This window comes from Triplophysa rosa, linkage group LG2, assembly GCF_024868665.1.
Source record: "Triplophysa rosa linkage group LG2, Trosa_1v2, whole genome shotgun sequence".
Classification (NCBI taxonomy): Eukaryota; Metazoa; Chordata; class Actinopteri; order Cypriniformes; family Nemacheilidae; genus Triplophysa; species Triplophysa rosa.
The window spans coordinates 24,939,094-24,961,563 of NC_079891.1; the positions used below are offsets into that span (position 1 = coordinate 24,939,094).

General features: G+C 43.6%; 1 protein-coding gene across 3 annotated transcripts in view; it reads right to left on the bottom strand.

The window, feature by feature from the left end:
* nsmfb (NMDA receptor synaptonuclear signaling and neuronal migration factor b) overlaps positions 1-22,470 on the bottom strand; it is a 37,663-nt gene that overhangs the window by 5,157 nt on the left and 10,036 nt on the right. For all 3 annotated transcript variants that reach the window (XM_057355703.1, XM_057355699.1, XM_057355695.1), the window contains 9 exons: positions 10,136-10,188; positions 7,079-7,168; positions 5,354-5,481; positions 5,144-5,227; positions 4,822-4,855; positions 4,586-4,656; positions 4,391-4,470; positions 4,188-4,290; positions 705-780 (listed from right to left, as the gene is read on the bottom strand). In XM_057355703.1, the coding sequence (XP_057211686.1) occupies positions 705-780; positions 4,188-4,290; positions 4,391-4,470; positions 4,586-4,656; positions 4,822-4,855; positions 5,144-5,227; positions 5,354-5,481; positions 7,079-7,168; positions 10,136-10,188 (719 nt within the window). The remainder of the gene's footprint in view (positions 1-704; positions 781-4,187; positions 4,291-4,390; positions 4,471-4,585; positions 4,657-4,821; positions 4,856-5,143; positions 5,228-5,353; positions 5,482-7,078; positions 7,169-10,135; positions 10,189-22,470) is intronic.

Consider the following 22,470-nt stretch of genomic DNA (forward strand, 5'->3'; position numbering starts at 1 on the left):
TCTGACATTTAAGGGTTTATTTGTCTGCCTGGTACAGCCTGATGAATTAAGGTGTCAATATACATCAGGTGAAATTGAAGAACGAAAGTGTGATGCAATATCGAACAAATTTGGCCAAAAAAGAAAACTGCAGTAAACCAAAGTGAACTTTCCAGAAATGTTTGGTCTGCCCGGTAAACACCTTCGATCTACCATTGGTCCATAGCCATTACTTTATAGGGGGCTGCGTTCTGGGGTACTGCCTTCTTTGACATGGGGATCTTTTGGGGTTTATTTAATTTCTGCATAAAAAATAGATAATATAAACAAAAACATTGCATGATCGAGTTAGGGAAAAGAGAGAATAGGGAAAGGCATTATCAATGACGGTTGATTTTTGCATCAAAGGATGCTCTCAAGAACTACGAAAAGCATGACAACAAAGAGTGAAGATGAGGTAAGCTAAACGCTATTGAATTTGCAATGTCTTTGTTTAATTTTTTTTACAAAAGCATATTTGTAAAAAAAGATCAAAACTAAAGATCTAAACTCAGTCACAAACTTCTTTTCTCCACTTCAGCAAAGAACAAAAACTGTAGTATAGAGGCCCTTAGGTGTATAGTATAGTGTAGTGTAGCACAGTATATCGATGCACTGTATGGTATAATCATCTGTTTCTGTCTGAGATGGTCAACAATGTATGTGTGTGTGTGCAGTACACTCACCCTGTGCTGATAGTTCCAGAGGAGACTTAAATTCAATGACTCGTGGTTTCATGAGTCGCTTGAGGTTTTGAAAAAGCTGAGGAAGAGGGAAAACGTTTTGTGAGTTCATTACAATTTTCGCAGTTATTAAAAACAAAAACAGACAAAGAAACAGAAAGTTCAAGAAGTGAAAATGTGAAAAACTTTTATTACTCAATGCACTTCTGGTTCAGTGGCATGGGGACTATGAAGCTGTGATGTCAATGTAGGGCTAATTAATATTCATAAGCCAAGTCCTTGGTACTGTTTTTAAAACAATTGATATACTGTTGTGTATAAATATTGTTGGATATAGACGTGCTTAGACATTCCATGCTATTTGGATCTGTCACCATTTATTCAACCTCATATTGTTCAAAACCTGTATATGATACTTTCTTCTGTGGAAACCAAAAGGAGATATTTTGAGACATGTCTTAGTTGTTCAATGGAAGTCAATGGGGTCAAAATATCTTCTTTCGTGTCATGCAGAAGAAAGTAAGGCAGGTGTGGAATGGCATAAGGTTGAGTAAATCATGAAAGAACTGTCAATTTTATGTGAACTCTCCCTTAAAAATGCCAACAATTTAACATCAAAATACAACTAGTTAAAATGATTCTGGCACCGCAGCTCTGGTTGACTGTGATGTTATTTTAATTTCATAGCCTGCTAATGGGAGCCATATGGTGTGTGTGCTTTACACACCAGTGGGAAGTGAACAGAAGCCAACGGTTAAGAGTTAAACTTGTTCTGCCATGCTGTGGTCGACCTCCGCTGGACGGGGTCTGGTAATGTCAATTAAAATCCTTCATATCAGGACAAAGCTTTCAGAGTGCATTATCTGCCTCCTGCCATTCCCCTCTCAATCCTTCGATTTCTGTTTTTGTGGTGGCTGTCAGCATTATCCCTCATCTGGTGTTTCCACAATTCATATGTACAAGAAGCTCCTCTCCACCTCTTTCATCAATCATGAAAGCCACAGATCGCCTAGTGAATCCCCATGCTCCTAATCAATTTGATTTTTTCCGTAGTGAAGATAAGTGTCAGCCCTTTGGGCCAGGCCATTTCCAAACCATTACTAAACAAAGTGCTGCCATTAAGAACCCTGTTTTATCAGCACAAGCCAAATAGGAAAGACGCCAGAGAAAGTGTTAACATTAAAAGTTAAACCTACTGGCAAGACAAAATAGCATAAACAAGCATAAGCTTGTATTTGTTGTTTTAGCTGGCCTTTGATTGGTCTAGCTCGTCATTAAAACTGGATAAGCCCCTAAAAATGAATAAAACCAATACAATTTTTTTTTTAAATCAAATTAGGCATAGGCACAATTATGATAAAACTAAGCAGATTCTTTCTATTTCATACACAGTCTACGGGCAGTTGTTAAAGACTTATCATCTTTCTGGTATAGAACACAGAAGACATATGGCCGCCTGCTTCTGCCTAACAGTAACACAAATCACTGAAACAATGCATTAGTGATTATCTGACATTAACACCACAAAGAACAAAAGCAGGAGTGTTACATCAAAGCAAAGAGAACTTGACACAGGGGATATTTGCTGCACCTGGTAAGAATCTATATAAAGAAACACCACCTCAGCTCCACTCCTGAAGTAACAGGCCACTGCAGAGAGGACAGCGGGGGAAAATTGCTAAATGCAGCAAAAAAGCCTCCATGTTGTTATTGTGCTCTCTGTGGACCTGCCTGCAGAAACCAGTTGGCTGAATTGCTCAAGTGGCAGAAATTCTAGCAAGGTACACGTCTGTGTGAGAGTGGGTAAGCACTACGGGTTCGTGCTTGCCATGTCTACATGCAATTAAGTCCGAAAACTGTGGCCACTTCAATCAACAGGTTGTATCATACAAGGATAGTTTACCTGGGGTTTGATTGCCAATGTCCAGGCAGACAAAAACTGATAAGAAAATAATATATAAATATAAAACAAAACAATAATGGAAATACAACAATAACCTTTCAAAGGGAACACTGCTACAGTGACATCAGTGGATAAAGTCTAAGAGGCATCTCTTATCAAATGTCACTGACTGCAGCTGTAATGCGTCAGAGGAGAACTGGCCCTCCCGGCTGAGACTAGTTTCTTGGTTTTTCTCCATTTATTCATCAGTGGAGTTTTGGTTCCTGTTGCTGTGTTGGCTTGCTTACCGGGAGACTACCATTATAATACCTTAGGGTAAAGCAAATTCCATTAACAGTGCTTTATTAGGATGGTCCTCTCTGTTTGTATTCTTTACATATCATTTTCCTCTTTTGTGTTTTCTTTTTCATATAAAGTTGCTTTGAAACAATGCAACATTGTAAAAAGCACTATACAGATAAACTTGAATCCTTGAATCCACAGCTAGCCGTGCGTTAAAGGGTTTTAATGCGAGGCCAAGAACCACCCGACGCGAAGCGGATCCTTTAATGCACGGCTAGCTGTGGATTATCCCGCTTATACCACGGTCATTTGCCAAGTTAAAGCTTTTATTGATGTTTACAGTGTAATTTTAGATCAAACAGGTGAAAATTACAGTTATTTTGTTAGTTAATTTCAAATGTAATCAAACTGACTGGAGCTACCCGTGCGCTAAAGGGTTTTAATGCACACCTTCCAGCCAATCAGAATCGAGTATTCAAACAGACCGTGGAATAATGTATATATAGTCTGTGCTGATAATTTTAGCGATTTCTTTAAATGCACATCCGCAACTTTAACACTGAAACCGTATAGACATGAAAGGAACTGGAACTACAAAACTAAAATGAAAAGACAGGACCGTAGTTCCTTTATTAGAAGACCACCAAATGACACACAGCATACACAGCATTCTAAATCTTATCACGGTAATGATGTTCCATTATAAAATGTGCTTAATAATGATTTGTAGAAATACTTCGCTAATTCTTAAATAGATTGTTGTCCATAATGGAGCTCCTCTTGGTCTACAGAATTTAGTTAATATATCATAGAGCTATTAAGAAAGAATTTTTGAGGAATGGATACCATACCACCATGGTACACATTGTAAAATCCAATGCTAGTACTGTCTGATACCATCACTGTACAACAGTGTACATCCAGCCTGACACAACCAATTACATGTCCAGAGCTACAGTGGCCAAAGGGTGTGTGTATGTGTTTGTGAATGTTTTTGTGCGAGTGTGCCAGGCAGAGAAATGCGGGGGCTGTGGGGTGACAGACTGTCTATCTGTCAGTCACAGAACAGTTGGCTGTCAATCTGGCACCCTCCATCTCTTGTCATCAAATCCCAGTTTGACCCTAAATGCACTCCTACATTTCTTATACCATGAGTGCTAAAGAATATATATACAGTATACTGTATAATAAGTACAAGTACTGTAGCATGAATTTAGTTCTTATGTTAACACTGACAGACAAAATATTGCTTTCGTCTTTTTAAACTGCAATTTTGAAATGAGTGTGTATACATTATCTACCTTTTCACCATTTGCATTTCCCAGCACATAGCAGCCCATTATGTGGATGAGGTTGGGCTCTGGATTTAATAAACTCATCAATCTGCCAAGTCTTTTCCAGAACCTGCGCATGAACGTTCCAGACAATTACAGCAAGAATAAATGACATTTCATAGATATTATAGTCTATCATTTGTTTTAACTTTGGAAAGAAGACCACTCACTGTATCATGTCCTCCTCCTTCTCCACCTTTGCAAATGTGGCCACCTTATTCTTCAATAGGTAAAGATGACCCGGACCTCCCTGGAGAATACAAAAGAGCCAATTTACACACTGCACCCTTACGTGCACATAAAAACACCACATGAACACTTCTAAACAAGCCAGATATGCAAATTACAACACATATTTTTCCAACCTGACAGAAGATAAGCATGTTCCAGATTTTGCAGCCTTTTCTGTAGGCGGTGAGCTTCTTTTCAATCTCCTCTGAAGAGCAGAGATGAGAGAAGATAGAAAGCACAGAAGTGGGGAGAGAGAGAAAAAGATGAGCGAGAGTGAGAATTAACAAGGGAATGAAATTACAATCCGGCATTTTCATAGTAAACAAACGGCAGCAGGCATGCGCGCAGAAACACATTTATCATAATATACCTAGTATATCATCAAAGGTGGCATGTTCGTGATCCTGTGGAGAGAAAACAGGGCATGCATGAACGATGCAAGAAAGTATATGCTGGTAAATAGGAGGTGACACTTTTATTTATTGTTTATCACAATTTTAGCATAATGTCAGCACTAAGTCCTCTGCATTACAAAGCAGTCGCCAGGGCAACCTCAAATGATGATTTGCACTACTAAAACTTACATGAGAGAGCTGACTGGAAAAGAGAATTAACACGAGGGCCTTTGTACTAGATTATAAAACTTGGGTAGCCTTTGATCGCGCGTGTGACTGCGTCAATAAACTACTCACGTAGAGAATAGGAATTATGGATGGGTCGTCCCGGCGGATGATGTTTGGAACGTACTCTGCCTTTGGTACTTTGGATGAAATTAGCTGTTCAAAAACAAAGATGAATAGAACATATGCTTATTAATGAGCCCGTCCGTGATCAAACAGCTCTTTGTAACAAGCAGGTCGTGAGGAGGTCATCTGCCCCGTGTCATGGCAGGATACACGCACCATGATTTTGGGTGGGATGAAATCGTCGCCCTCGCAGGCTGCTTTTTCCATCTCTCTCTCTTCCTCCCAGTCCACGTCATCACAGTCTTCTTCATCTAGGTTGCCAGATGATGCCTGAAGGTCTCCACCTGGGGACGAGAGCACATGCACGCGGGCAGAAACGCACGCAGGCATGAAAGCAACAAATGACTGGTCTGAGATGAGATGCATTGTATAATTCATGTCTTAAAAAGTAAGAGTTCTAATGTGACCCCCTTCTGCTCGTTGTTTGTGAGAAAGAGGTTTGAAGACGTCAAGAGCAACAGAAAACCTTAAAACAAGTCAGGGATTTTAATGCTATGTTTAAACACACCCATAGACACAGATTTACACACAGATGCTGAGAACAAAATGAAAACAGTGTCTGAGTGAGGATGTTGGCCAAAGCATGAATGTGTCTTTGTATTTTTTGTGCTTGTGTTTTTGTATATGTGTGCATGTCTCAAACCTGTCAAGACTGACAGAAAATATATTTTGCATATTGAATATTTTTGTTAGAACCAGTAGGGCTTCTTAGGCATTATTATCAATAATTAAGCACTGAGTTCTTATTACTGTGACACAATGCAAAAATCCAAAATGTCCTAAAATAGGTCCTAAAAACTTTGCTTTTAAATAGCATTTCTGCATTGTAGCAATTCCAGCACAGTACCTGTTAAATTTTAATAGAAACAAAGTCAGGAGTGACAAAGTCACCCAACAGTAATATGAAAGACTGAGAGAATGTGAAAACGTGAAAGCTGTCATTAATAAACGGTTTCAATCAAATATTCATTTTTGAACTGATCCTAAAATACATGTAAAACATTTTTTTAAGAAATGTTGTCAGTAGTTTAAAGAATGAAACAAATCTGATCATTTTACACATATCTATAAATAGTAAATTTTGAAAAACTGAAAATAATTTTGAAGTGGTCTCTTAATTTTTTGGCTGTAGCCTATACAGTATAAATACATACAGTACACATTTTGGGGGAGATAAAATATGACCCGGACATATTCTCGACTGGGTTCGTGAGGTCCACCTGTGTATGTCTACTCTTTCAAAAAAAAAAACCTTAGCTCTGTATACTGTGGTAGGCTATATGAGACCAGTTTGTTTTTATTGCACTTATGCTTTTTGTTGTCCTTATGTTGTTCCAATCGCTTCCATTGCTTTGGATAAAAGCGTCTGCTAAATAACTAAATGTAAATGTAAATGTATGTGTGTTTTGTTGCAGTGAACAATAACTGTGCGTTCAGACCGCGGCCGTCGACCAGGAGAGTTTGTAATGTAAATTGCACACAAATTAATGTTAATTAAAGACCAAGGCTAGTAAATGTCTCCTATAATGTTGAAATTAGACTAGCACTTAACCATGAACACAAAAGCCACACCACACAAATGGCTTTTATATTGGTTTATTTCGTTAGCAAACATGTAACTACAATAAAGTTCTTTCCACCGATCAATTTCTTGTGGTCAGTCTGCACAAGATCAACAAGCTTGTTTGCTTGCGGCCCCTTTAAATACAAGATAAGATTTCGATCTACATCAGAGCGTCAGCGCGCCCAAGACTCTTTCTACAGCGTTGCTGGCAGGGCGGCCAGAGCGATTTTTGACGCTCTCAACGGCGGCGGTCTGAACGTAAAGTAATGTGCAAGTGATCAAATCAGAAAAAAGACAATGTGTGTGTGTGGACTCACTGTCTCTGGAGTCATGGAGAGAGTCAGGCTTGACGGGGGTGGGGTCACTCCAGGAGCGGCTGAAACTCTTTGCTTTGCGATCAGCAAATGCTAATAATGAAGCGGAGGAGGAAAGCATCACACACGCTGCTCTTCAACACACACAAACACATTCTGGGCTCTTATCTGAGTCTGGACTGGTGTGACGTGTTTGAGGTTTTCTGTGTTTTCAACTGACTTAACTTTAAAAATCAATTTCACCGCATTGTATTCATTTCTGATGAGAGGGATATCAGTCTGACCCTGTTTACACCTTAAGATCTTAAAGCTTGGGTAACACTCGCAGATTCTGCCAATCTCACATTAATCTTGAGTGCCTATACGGTAGTATTGCATACGTCGTATCTTCGAAGAGTATTTAGTTTGATCAAATTTATAAAAGAGAGATACAGCTATACGATTATTTCTGGAAAAAGACAAGCTGCTGGAGGCAGGCAGGGGGACGGAACTACAGCACGAGCACACAATACATCATCTCAATAATCCCTTCGTGTTTTTTACATTATGCACATACACGCCGATTGCCAACAAAACACAGACATATGACTTGCACTGACCAAAATTATAAACGCAACACTTTTGTTTTTGCCCCCATTTTTCATGAGCTGAACTCAAAGATCTAAGACTTTTTCTATGTACACAAAAGGCCTATTTCTCTCACATATTGTTCACAAATCTCTCTAAATCTGTGTTAGTGAGCACTTCTCCTTTGCCGAGATAATCCATCCACCGCACAGGTGTAGCATATCAAGATGCTGATTAGACAGCATGATTATTGCACAGGTGTGCCTTAGGCTTGTCACAATAAAAGGTGCTTTTTTCACATCATGCTGCAACATGATGTGATGGTCATGGATGAATGGCACAACAATGGGCCTCAGGATCTTGTCACGGTATCTCTGTGCATTCAAAATGCCATCAATAAAATGCACCTGTGTTCGGTTGTCCATAACATATGCCTGCCCATACCATAACCCCACCGCCACCATGGGCCACTCGATCCACAACGTTGACATCAGCAAACCACTCACCCACACGAAGCCATACACGCTGTCTGCCATCTGCCCTGTACAGTGAAAACCGGGATTCATCCGTGAAGAGAACACCCCTCCAAAGTGCCAGACGCCATCGAATGAGAGCATTTGCCAACTCAAGTCAGTTACGACGACGAAATGCAGTCAGGTCGAGACCTTGATGAGGACGATGAGCATGCAGATGAGCTTCCCTAAGACGGTTTCTGACAGTTTGTGCAGAAATTCTTTGGTTATGCAAACAGATTGTTGCAGCAGTGGTCCGGGTGGCTGGTCTCAGACGATCTTGGAGGTGAAGATGCTGGATGTGGAAGTCCTGGGCTGGTTTGGTTACATGTGGTCTGCGGTTGTGAGGCCGGTTGGATGTACTGCCAAATTCTCTGAAACGCCTTTGGAGACGGCTTATGGTAGAGAAATGAACATTCAATTCACGGGCAACAGCTCTGGTGGACATTCCTGCACTCAGCATGCCAATTGCACGCTCCCTCAAAACTTGCGGCATCTGTGGCATTGTGCTGTGTGATAAAACTGCACATTTTATTGTGGCCAGCCTAAGGCATAACTGTGCAATAATCAGGGGCGGACTGGCCATCTGGCGTTCCGGGAGTTTTCCCGGTGGGCCGCTAACGTATGGGGCTGGAACGGAGGCTTGGGCCGCTCAGACGGATGTATTATAAATGCGAATGCACACAACGCGAATGCAGAGGACATGTATGCATGCCATTCCCCCGGTCAACAGACCCGACCATGCACCACCCACCCCCGTCAACAGAAATGGTGGAGGGCGAATGTGAGCCAAAAAAGCCCTGGCAATAATCATGCTGTCTAATCAGCATCTTGATATGCCACACCTGTGAGGTGGATGGATTGTCTCGGCAAAGGAGAAGTGCTCACTAACACAGATTTAGACAGATTTGTGAACAATATTTGAGAGAAAAAGGCCTTTTGTGTACATAGAACAAGTCTTAGATCTTTGAGTTCAGCTCATGAAAAATAGGGGCAAAAACAAAAGTGTTGCGTTTATAAGTTTGGTCAGTGTAGTTTGACTTACCGCACGCAGTTCATGTCTGGCATCTTTTAGCACCGGGACAGCGCCATCTATCATTTTCAAACGATTTCCAAACCCAGCGTTATATCCACCGTTTATATAACATCTATCACTGAAATGCCATGAACAAACAAACACACAACTTCTCTCATTATCGCAAGAGTAACAAGCTGCAGCTGCAGGCCCACACCACAGCCAATCTTGACACAGCGCAGCCAATCTTTATAAGTGGGTCTTCCTATCGCTCGTTGGTTGGTGCGTGGGCGGGCTATTTCTTTCGCCTTGCTGTGGGCGTGCTTTTCCGGGAGAATTGCCCAATAAAAGGAAAAGGACCCCTGTTACGAAACAGGGATCCAGACTTAGAAAAAACTTTCTGAAACAAGTTGGAGTGCTGGGGGAGTGTAGCACAGAAATACTACATCATACGTCCAACTTGTTTTTGAACAAGTTGACCATGTTAAGCATGAGAAGCCAGCACGTTTAAAAGTGTAAAGAAGCCAGAATGCATGAAATAGCATGTTACCCGATCTTTAAGATCTGATTCGGGTGGTCCCATCACGCATCAGAGGCGAGATGCATCAGCGTTTGCACCTGGAAGTAAAATGCGTCTCCAGTTGTAAACATGATGTCACAACCATGTTACCAGTTTATCAGACAAGAGCACTGAATGGTTTTGTTCCATTACTTTCATCAAATGGAGCACCATTCATATGATATCATGAATTATTGTCAAGCAATGACATGTTTATATTTTCATATAAGATTTGCAAAGCATAACACAAACATACAGATGATATCAGACAAACACATAACACACTCTTAGACATAAACACACACACACACACATTTCTTTAATCATACACAAACACACACACACACGCCAAAAACTCTAAAACGCAAAAAAGCACCCCACACACACTGACATCTGCAAACACTCACTTTGGACCTTCCCCCGCCTGCTGCCCACCATCCTCAGGTGCTTCCTGAAGTTTCTGGGATAGAAAAGATTTGCAAAGGTACAGTGGATTGTAAAGAGGTATAAGAGAACAAGAGAAAAAAATGGGAGATGGGACAAAAATGAAGATGTTAAATACAAGCCATGCTTGAATAGCAATGAGTGTTTGAAGTTATACGACAACCTTAGTGCACTCCAGACAAAACTCATTCCTCATAAATTCTCTGCAATAAATGAGCTGATATAAACAGTTTTCCCCCATTTCAACATTGCTTCGAGAGTATAATATACAGTGAGACATTTCTGTCTGTATTTAAGATATTTTCATTTCTCTATTCCCAAAGCACATCATCTGAACTATTATGTTAAACTAACAATAATTTCTTTACATCTGTAAAATGTATAGTACTTTAAAATATAATTTTCTATGATTTAAATAATGTACACAAAATTGTTATTCACAATGTGTTATTCTTCATAATGCACATCACAACCTCATGGGTGCTGCCATGTTGAAATCACATGATCAGACAAATAAATATTTATTGTAGTACTGTAATAAATTAATCATGGTAAACAAATATGCCTGTAAATAGGGTATTTTGCCAGTGTCATTGGAAACCAATGACTTTTGTGTGGTGACAGTATAATGTTTATATATGTTATATATGATAAAATATGATTTGCCATAAATAATTATTATTACTCTAATCACCCTTCATGTTTGTCACTGGATTTTGCTAATATCTAACCAATGTAAAGCATTAAAAAGTGTCAACTTTGACAACACAGTATTTCATTATTTAAAAAGTACATTTCCTGACAACAGCGAATTTGGACATCCAAGGTTTCGGAAGGACAGCAACAATATAGAAATATAAAAAAAAATTATTGACTGAATTTGACTGTGATTGTCACAGTGATCAAAGCATTTAAATGCGCTTCACATCATCATCAGTACCATTTGCTATTTTTCGTGCACTGAAACTAAAATCACACATATAGGCTCACACAAAATTTACCACTACAAACCAGAAAAACAAACCATCAGAAAACAAAGCAAGTTCAGCTGACCCTCTATATCATACACTCTCTCTCCTCTTGTTAGCACTCCACACTTGTTTACTGTGCATCACGTCTCCATGGTGACACCGTAGTGTGCTATAGTAAAGTAGGCGTGTGGAAAGGTAGATGGACTTTTCATTTTCCTACTAATAATACAGCAGCTCATTCAGTCAAAACCTTATAATAAATGACAGCTGGACCAGTGTTTGGTGTAACTAGTTACTAAATAATTAGTTACTGTAATTTAATTAATTTTCCCTTGAGTAAGGAAAGTAAGGGATTATTCTTATTTTTTCTGTAATTTAATTACAGTTACTTCTCATGTAATTTAATTAATACTGTATACATATTCAATAATGGAAACGACATCTAAATTATAAGTCTAACTTTAAAATGTATGCTGTAATGTATCCTTCTCACATTTGTATACTTTGTTCAGTTCATAAGAATAATTTATGTAGTTATTTATTTGAATTAATTAAATAAGCTGTTTCATGTCTATCCTTGAATCAATTCTAATCAAGGTTGATGTAGGATATAGAAAGTAATTAGTAATTAAATACTTTTTGGAGAGAGTAATTTGTACAGTAATCTAATTACACTACCGAATATGTAATAAGTAAGTTGTAATTAATTACTTTTTCAGAGTAACTTACCCAACACTGAGCTGGACTAGGAGGTATGGAAAGCAGTTGGAAAAAAAGGCATAAAACTAAACTGAAACTGATAGGCAGGGTGTCATTTCCAGCACTTGGTAGGCTGCTCATTTTTTACAGTTAGCAGTTTTTTATGCAGGCATAATTCTGCAGCATAATACCGCAATATTAGATAGCAGTATTGCAGTGAAATAAATAGCAGGATTACTAATATTCTTTCAGTGCAGTGATGTATAGCAGCGATGACTTTTATACATAGCTGCGCAGCTATGAGCTTCTAATCAAATCCACCAACGTGAACATTTCAGAAAAGACACAAAGGCTTTTTTAAAATACCTTTCTCATATTTGAGACGGTTACAAAGAGCACTGTGACAATGCATCTGCATCTGTTGTCAGAATAGATTTTTTGCATATGTCCGTCTTGCTGACATCCCTCTAAACTGCTGTCAAAGTCATTAGGCGGAGTGACAAGGAAGGAGTGCAGATCTTCATCAAGGTTCAAAAATAGAAAGGCATACAAAGAGAACAACGTCTTTTCAGCACTTTTTTCTGGCTTTTTAATGAAATGCTCTAATGATCGTGCTTAAAATAAAGAGATAAGTCAGATTGTCGGCCATATAAATTAAACCATATAAATTAGACGTTTCTCAAGGACCATAGTCGTCCACTGGGCAGAATGGAAATAGCTCATTCTGACAAACCGCTAATCAGGTCTGGATGGTTTATTGCAGTTGTTCTCAACTGGTAGGTCGTGGGTCAGATCTGAGAATGTCACAGAAATATGGAAATGAAAAATATTCTTCATAATAATAATAACACATAAACATGATTTAACTAGAAACTTTAAACTCTATGGTAGTCTGGCAAAGATTTATCTGTCACTTGCTAGGGCTGTTCAATTCAGATTTTTTTGGAGTCGATTCCGATTCCTATTCCGGGTTTGGAAATCGAAAGAATCGATTCCAAGAATTGATTCCTAGCTGCTGTTTTCGATCCTGCTCAATTCCCTGTTTTACAACAGATCTTTATTAATTATAAAAAAATGTACACATTTTTAATGCAATAAAATTTTCTAAGCTGTCACTTTTTACATTTATTAATTGTTTATTGTTCCTATAACAAATACCTTAACCAAATATGTCGATCTTGTCCTGCAATTCCAATGTATCATTAATAATATCATTAATAATCTAATTTACTAGCTGTTTTCAAATTAATGCACAGGTCAAATTACATGATTATGTTATTCAGCAGTGTACACAAAAGTAATTGAGGAATATAGATTGACAGATCGATAATCAATAAATTGTATTAAAAATATGTAAGAATACTGTGCGCATTCTCTAAGTGTAAATGACAGACAGATCTCTAGAGATCAGGTACTAAGTAGCTCTTTTTGGAATCTATTCCCAGGTACAAGGTTGCCAGATTGTTGGATTGTTGGATTCATATGATGTGAATCGCACAAAAACGTATGATTAATAGAAAAAACAATACTGAAACCCCCCAACCCTAAACCTAACGTCACTAGCGAGAAAGCAAATCGTATTAAAACATACAAATATGATACGATATGATACGAATTAGCCACTTCATAAAACATCTGTCTCACAGTCAATGGATGAACCCATAAGAAAGAAAAATCACAGATAAGATCTATTTCTGCTAGACATCAATGAGATGAAATGGACAGTCTTATGTGTCTCAGATATTTTTCAGAAAAAAAGCCAGAAATCTTGCATATTTCTCCATTACACTTTCATACGCGATCTCAACAGTATTAAAAAGAGAGCTTAGATTTGCCAAGTCTGCAATGAAAAGTTAATTATAGTAAATTATTATTGAACATTTTAATATAAACTTAAACATTTATCAACAAATTAACCCATATCCTGATTATTTTACGTATCCACTCTACATTCATTTTACAATTCCATACTCTCAGTGGGTTTTGACAATTGTCTGATTTTCCATTTTTATTTCTCCTATAAAGCAACATCTGAGACTTAAACAAAACACAACCGAATCCCATGAGATAATAAAGAGCAACCTCTGAGCAATAAAATTGGGTAAACAGGCATAACGTAATGTTCCCTTTCTGTCGGTCACTCGACGTTGTGTCGAGCCGACAGATGGGGGTTCGCTCTTGAGAACCTATCAACTTCTGACTAGTTTAGAAAAGGCCAATGAAATTGGCGAATGAAATTTGCATGCCGGACTCCGCCCCCGGATATCCGGGTATAAAAGGGAGAACCTTTTGTTCTTCGGAGCCTTCACACTGATCGAGTTCGAGACTTCAAACTCTACGCCGAATTACTGCTGGAATCTTATGACGTGGTGCAGCGGACTGTCCCTTCCTGCAGCGACTTCCCCGGGGCGTCTCGGCAGTGCCAGAATTGTTCAAATTTTTTTCTCTAAAAGAGCAAATTTCTCCAGCGTGGCATGTCCTGCTGTTCTCATGGGTGCAACACACTCATCGAGGAAGGGGACGGACATGATGTCTGCTTCCAGTACGCTGGGGCAGACGTTGTGGATACGTCCTGCCCACACTGTGGGCGGTTGACGATTCAGACGTTGCGTCACAGGTGGCTGTGTTCCCACGGGACTCAGCCACCACCTCGTCTGCTCCCCGTTCAGTGACGGCAGGACTACGGCCCTGCCGCCCGCTACGGCAAGCAGCGAGGGTGATATGAGGATACTGTGAGCGTTAATCCGCCAGCCACTGGCTCACGTACCGTTCGCACCTCGTCTCCCTCGTCTGACCGTTCCCCAGGAGACGGTCCCACCGTCTTGTTCCTCAACCACGTATTCGGACATGATGCGTGATGATGAGATGTCTCTTGCAGCATCGGGGGGTGACGTACTGCCATCCGACTCCGACGATTCCTCGGGCTCCCTCCCTCGGGGGGTCGAGCCCAGGAAGAAGCGGACGTCGAAATGTCAGCCATGCTTTCCCGGGCCGCCGTGAGCGTTGCGTTGCAGTGCCCGCACTGCCTCTCCCAGCGCTCGCACCTGCCCCCAGTGCCGTGTTTTCCGGAAGTGCATGAGGAACTTAGTAAGACCTGGAACGCCCCCTCTCCGGCACGTTCACGTCTAACAAGTTCTGTCACCCTCTCTTCCCTCGAGGGTGAGGCAGCTAGAGGATACGTCGATGTCCCCCAGGTGGAGTGTGCCGCCGTGGTGCACTCGTGCCCGCAGGCGGCGGCCACCTGGGGGACTCGACCTAGACTCCCGTCCAAAGCATGTAGGGTCTCGGCATCTCTCGTGTCGAGAGCTTACATTGCTGCGGGCCAAGCTGCCTCCTCTCTCCACGCTATGGCTCCTGCCAGGCCAAGGCATTGAGAGAACTCCACGAGGGTAAGACCGACCCAGCGCTTATGCAGGAACTCCGCGCCACCACCGACCTCGCTCTTTGGGCGACCAAGGTGACCGCGCGGGCCCTGGGTCGGGCGATGTCCACACTTGTGGTCCATGAGAGACACCTCTGGCCGAACCTTGCACAGATGAGTAACGATGAGAAGGTCCGCTTTCTTGACGCACCCATCTCGCAGGGGGGGGGCTGTTTGGTGATTCTGTCGACCCGCAGTTTTTGACAGTAAAGAAGCAGACAGAGGATATCAAGCATATCCTCCCGCGCCGCGACTCGGCCGCCTCGGCCGTTGAGTCCCGTGCACCGTCTGCTTCCCAGCAGCCCTGGTCCTCTTCGACGCCCTCCGGCTCTGGCGCCCCCCACTCAGGCGGCCCCCCGGAAGAGACATCGAAGAGGAGACCATCGCCCCGTCAGCAGCCGCGGCAAAAGCAGCGGCCCTCATGGGAAGACCCCGGGGAGATCGAGAATACCATCGGGCCCGACCCTAGCCATTCCACGCTGGGTGGTCGATCCGGGACGGTTCCTGCCCCGTCCCAACTGCCCACTCTCTTAAGAGTCCTCTCTCTCTGGGTGTGTATCACAGCCGCTCTCACCCTCTACACGATGGTGTTCGGCAACTCGACGTTGCGTCACAGCGAGACCCAATGTCGAGGATAATCAGTAGCCCTCAGCACTCTCAATCGACAGTGCATTGTGCTACATCATCGCCAGGTAGGTAAGCAGCAGAGCCGATCTCCTCCCCGGGGGCCTCCCCACGGCAAGGGATCCACACTGCTCGCTATTGAACCACCTCCCTGGGAGCCTGACTAGAGCCCCCAAACCGTCACGGGGCTATGGGATACGATCCGTCTCGGCTACACGATACAATTTACCAGACGCCCGCTCAAGTTCGGGACATCCTCTTACCTCAGTCAGAGGCGAGGATGCTCCCGTGCTTCGGGCCAGGGTCACCACCCCTCTGGCAAGCGATCGTGCTCGTCCCTCTGGCCGAGAGGTTCAACGGGTTCTGCAGCCCGTACTTCATCGTCCCCAAAAAGGGGGGTTGCTAGATCTGCGTACCCTGAACAGGCACCTACTCAAGCTGCCGTTCAGGATGCTCACGCAGAAGCGCATCCTGGCGTCTACCAGATGTCAAGATTGGTTCATGGCAATCAATCTGAAGGACGCTTACTTTCATGTCTCGCTTTCGAGGGCATGCATATCACTACAGAGTCCTCCCTTTCGGTCTGTCCCTGTCCCCACGAGTCTTCACGAAGATCGTGGAAGCCGCCCTCTCTCCCCTCGGGGAGAGAGGTGTGCGGGTACTAACTATCTTGACGACTGGCTCATCTGGGCACACTCGCAAGATCTGTTGTGTACACACAGGGACCTAGTGCTCCGGCACCTAGATCGGTTGGGACCACAGGTCAACCGAGAAAAGAGCAAGCTCTCCCCTGTGCAGAGCATCCTCTTTCTCGGTATGGAACTCGACTCTGTCTCCATGACAGCGTGACTGACTCAGAGCACGCTCAGTCAGAGTTGAACTGCCTGAAACACTTCATGCAGTCAGCGGTCCCCCTGAAACTTTCAGAGGCTCCTGGGCACATGGCGTCCTCAGTGGGGGTGGTCCCCCTCGGGTCGATGCACATGCGACTGCTCCAACACTGGCTACAGAGTCGGGTTCCCTGGACAGCGTGGCACACCGGCAGCAGGCGTATGGTCATCACGCCTTAGCACAGCTTCCGTAGCGTATATCAATCGCCAGGGTGGCATTCGCTCACGGCAGCTAATACGACTCGCCCAACACCTCCTCCTCTGGAGTCAGCAGGTGATCAGCTCCCTGCGAGCCACACACATCCCAGGCGACCTGAACCAGAAAGCCGATGCGCTCTCTCGTCAGTCGACGCCTTGCGGAGAGTGGCGACTCCATCCCCGCGCAGTCCAGCTCATATGGGAGCAGTTCGGCCAGGTGCAGGTGGACCTGTTTGCCTCCCCGGACTCCTCCCATTGCCCGCTTTGGTACTCCCTGACCGAGGGACGCCTCGGCATGGATACCCTAGCGCACAGCTGGCCGCGGGGTAAGCAGAAGTATGCCTTCCCCCCAGTGAGCCTCATGGCACAGGTCTTGTGCAAGGCCAGGGAAGAGAAGCATCAAGTGGTACTAGTTGCACCCTATTGGCCCAACCGGACTTGGTTCTCGGAGCTAAGGCTCTTGATGACAACTCCCCCCTGGCCGATCCCCCGGCGAAGGACCTGCTTTCCCAGGGGAAGGGGCACATTACGGCATCCCAGGCAAACCCCTGGAACTTACATGTCTGGATGGGATGAGGAGATCCTGAGAGGCCCACCCCCGGTGGTTGGGACATCACTCAGGCTAGGGCCTCAGCCACTAGGCGGCTATACGCCCATAAGTGGGGCCTCTTCTCGTCCTGGTGCTCTTCTCGAAGAGAAGACCCGAGGAGTTGCTCGATCGGGAACGTGCTGTCCCTTCCTCAAGAGAGACTGGAGAGTAACCTCTCTCCCCTCCACACTGGGAGTGCATGTAGCCGCTACGGCCGCTCATCACGACCCAGTTGCTGGGAAGCCTCTGGGACAGCACGATCTGGTCACTAGGTTCCTAAGGGGCGCGAGAAGGCTACCGCCTCATCCGCGCTCCGTACCCTCTTGTGACCTAGGTGGCGGGCCTCAAGAGGCCCCCCCCTTTCGAGCCCCTCGGAGCTGCCACTCTTTCTCACCTCACGATAAAGACGGCTCTCCTGATGGCACTCACTTGTAGGGGACCTACAAGCACCCTCCGTGTCCACAGATTGCCTAGAAATCGGGCCTGGTGGTTCTCACGTTATCCTGAGACCTCAGCCCGGCTACGTGCCCAAAGTTCCCACCACTCCCCCTAGAGACCAGGTGGTGAACCTGCAGGCGCTCCCCACCGGGGAGGAAGACAAACCCATCCGTGTTGTGTCCAGTACGCACACTGCGCCTCTACTTGGACCGCATGCAGAGCTTCAGATGCTCTGAGCAGCTCTTTGTCTGTTTTGGAGGTCAGCAGAAGGGGAGAGCTGTCTCCAAACAGAGGCTGGCGCACTGAATCGTGGATGCCGTCGCTATGGCATACCAATCTCAAGATCGCCCTGCCCGTTAGGAGTGAGGCACACTCCTCATGGGCACTGGCTCAGGGTGCCTCTCTGGCAGACATCTGCAGAGCTGCAGGTTGAGCTACGCCCAACACCTCGCGAGGTTCTAATACCTACGCGTGGAACCGGTGTCAGCCCGCGTCCTGCAGGGCAACGTGTAGGACCGGCAGCCGGTAGGGAGTACACCTGCGAAAGCCCTTCCCCCTTCCTCTAGGGGGATCAGCGGCTATTTACGCCTCTCTTCTTTCCCCACTGGGTAAAGAACAGGCATTCCATCCATCACTAGCACCTTCCTGGGGGCAGGCTGGGCAGAGCAGCCCTGCCCCTTAGGCCGGGACCAACTGAGTTATCCACAACATAGCTCTAACCGGACCTAGTGCTCCAGACGTGGTAACCCCCCCCCCGTGGGCGGTTCCATCTGATGTATCCTCATGAATGGTTCCCACCTCGGCAACCCATGACCTCCCTAGGTGGACCTCCACCTTGCGGTTAACTCTTTCAGTCCGTACGTTTTCCCATGAGTTCTCCCCTGATGGTGAGACCATGTGGTGTCTGCACTAATTCCCCCCGGGGGGATTACTGCTTACCCAGTGGCCCTTACGGTGCCAGGCGGCTTCTCGCTGTTAGAGAATCAAGGCCTCCGTCCGTGATGACCGGTGGCAGGGGCTTCCCACCTTGGGCTTTTTTTCCAAAAAGCTCTGGGACCCCCTACCTCTCCACTGGATGGTTACAATTTCGCGCTAGCGCTCGTCTGACTCGCCCAGGCCAGTCAGCTTCGCTCCGCTAGAGATTTTGATGCGGCACAGCGCTGTGGCGTTTTCCATAGGAACCCCATCTGTCGGCTCGACACAACGTCAAGAGACAGACAGAAAGGGAACGTCTTGGTTACGGATGTACCTCAGTTCCCTGATGGAGGGAATGAGACGTTATGTCCTTCTTGCCACAATGCTGGCCGCCCGCCGCAGCGGTCGAGGGATGCTCAGGCTCCTCAGACCAAAAGGTGAATGAATGCAGCACGCCGTCTCCCTTTTATACAAGGGTATCCGGGGGCGGAGTCCGGCATGCAAATTTCATTCGCCAATTTCATTGGCCTTTTCTAAACTAGTCAGAAGGTGATATGTTCTCAAGAGCGAACCCCCATCTATTGGCTCGACACAACGTCTCGTTCCCTCCATCAGGGAACTGAGGTTACATCCATAACCAAGACGTTTTTCAGTATTGTCATAGAAAAAATATATAAATATAAATTGAATCTGTCCTCTCAGTTTACCTTTAGTGCACTGTGCACTCGTTCTCTCTCTAGCAATTCAGAATTTTGTTGACATTTTGATGATAGAGCTGCCAGCGAGTCAATTAGAAGGTGTGTTTAAATATGAAAGCCAGCTTAGCCAGGCAGAATCAAATTTGCAGTTGAGTTATTCATCACGCGTATGGCGTCAGCGTGCCGCGTGACACTTGACTGAAAAACTAAACTCAGGAGGTGTTCACTTGTCAGCTCTATCGACTGACACACTTCAGGAATTGCACCCCGAGTTCAATATCTTGATTGGCCTATTGATCTGAACAGTCGGACAGACTCGCACTCTGGTGCTTGGTGTGTTTTTGATGGTTCAGATCAATAAACCTAACATCACGTGTCTACTAAGAGGTTTGCCACACTGCAACCCAAAAGTAAAAAGGCACCATTTTTTCTGTTTAGATGGTAATTTAAGTATGTCAGTCAACCAGATAGTTCATACTAGGTCTAGACAATCTCTTCATGTGAAATATTCCATATCAAATATGAACCAATTGGCCAAGTAAAGCGAGTCCTTGCGCCTATGTTGGGCAGTGGACACAACGAAATGTGTATAGCCGGGACAAAGGACAATGTGGGCAATAGACAGTACCTCTCCATCAGTGTGGTGGCTTCTTGCTCTCTTTTCCTCCTCTTTCTCTCCGCAATTCCACGAAATGCCCTGCTGGGACCGGTCACAACATTATAGGCTGTGAGTGTATGTGTGTGTGTATACTGTGTGTGCGCACAGGGAACAGAGCAAGGGAAAAATCTAGAGTTGGTTCAAGCCAAAAGGTTCAGATCACCACCCACAGGTCAATTAGACACAACCACACTCACAAATACACACTAAACACTACAACCACGGGTCAAGTGTAACAGACACTTATTCACCAACCAGCACAGAAGATAAGTAGGCCTATACAAACACCTATACAAACAAAAAAACTATTACATCCTCTGTGTGTGTGTGTATCCCTGCATGGCTATCATATCTAGCGTGTATCTAGGCCTACTGTTTTTGACAGGGTGACAGAAGATATATCCGTCAATATTGACAGCTGTTAAATCAAACCCTTGTCCTCAACAGATGAGGGTAATATAAGACCAGAGGCCAAATTCCGACAGTGTTTGTCTGTCTTTGTGAGTCAGCGCGTGTGAATGTGTTGAAAATCTGTGCTTGAAATCTGTAAGAAACCTGACAGATTGGTGACAGTCTTGAAACACTGTGTGCGAGATGAGTGACTTTTCTGGGGTACACCCAGGCTATATTTATATACTTCGCATGTAATATTAAACACGGTGGTGGTAAGTAAGAATTACTTAATTCCTTCTGAACAAGTTCCCATTTTGCTCTCATGTGTAAAACAAATCAAGATTTTTAGGATGTAAGCATAATTTATGTTAAAATGTTGCATTTGAAAGAAGTTTCAGATGTCAGGTCACAGCAATGCTACCGCAAACAAACTCTTACAAAACTGTTGAAAATGTGTTTAGCTTTACTAAATACTGTATGACTTTGTGTTTCGAATCAGATCCAATGGTTAATAACACACTTTTCTGTTGTGTGACAAACTCTGAACACATATTTTAATGTCACTTTACTCGGACTTTAAGGAAGCTGTGGCACACGGCAGCCATGTTTGCAATGCCACCGGCCAGCTATTTCAATCATGCAAGACTAAAGTCCTATGTTCTTGAATGGGGGAAGACAGATTTCTCTAAAGTCTCATGCTAAAATCACAATTAAATAACATGTTTATGACCAACAATTAGACTTGACATTAACTGTACCATAACCTTTGTTTCTTAAGCTCAAATTGCACTAAATAAGATTACATTTTTTAGGGTTGCGTAAATGAGCAAGCACCTCACAAGACTCTGTATAGAGTCCCTCCCAAAAGAATCGCCAGTCATTGTCAACTGATTGGTTCTTGTTATAGGAAGGCGGGACGTCCTTCATTGGAGCATGTTGAGCATTGCATTTCTCCCCGGTCATAGTAATAGTGCCACATCTTGTTACTATCTTTAATAGCTCAGTTCCAAAACCAAGTACACTGCCTATAGACGGTTTCAGGGGTAACCACATAAACACGTTATCTGGCTCACACTTTTAATGTACGTAATTAAATACACTTAATATACAATAAAATATTAATATGAATTAATATAAAATAAATTGTTATAACCAAACACAGACCGAAAGTTCACTTCGGGCCAATTACCAATGAAACCGTCATTTAAGCCATTTAAGCCACTGACAACTAATGTACTGTTAAGAGAAATGTAAAGAATCCCCAATATTAATAAAAACACTTAAATCAAAATGTAAATAATTAATAATAATAATAATAACTTTACACAACTTTTATACTTATTAAAGCAGCATCTGTTATCTTCGCAAACGGTTAACATCAAAACCTATAGCCTCGACCGTTAGGTCAACCGTTATTTGTATGCAAGTTTCTTTTTTAGTTGGAATGATGCTTTAGAGGGCAGTTTCCTATGTAGGCAGTAAGATACAAAGATTACAGATATTAACAAGATGGCACAGTTCTCTGGGGGCGGGAGGCTGTACAGAGAGTTGTGAACCTTTGCGTATGCACAGGAGCTGAAGCACAATTTGAGCTTAAAAACAAAATGTACAGTAAACTTGATGTATTTGGTCTGAAATGTGTTGTTTTGTATTGTGAACTTGGGAAGCGATTTTAGAGATATCAGTCTTACTTATTTATTAACTTGGTCTCGTATGACTAAACTAGCTGCCCAGAGGTGTTGCAAATATGGCCACCAAGTGGGATGACTTCACTAAAAAGGATTTTGGTAAGAGAGCAGCTTTT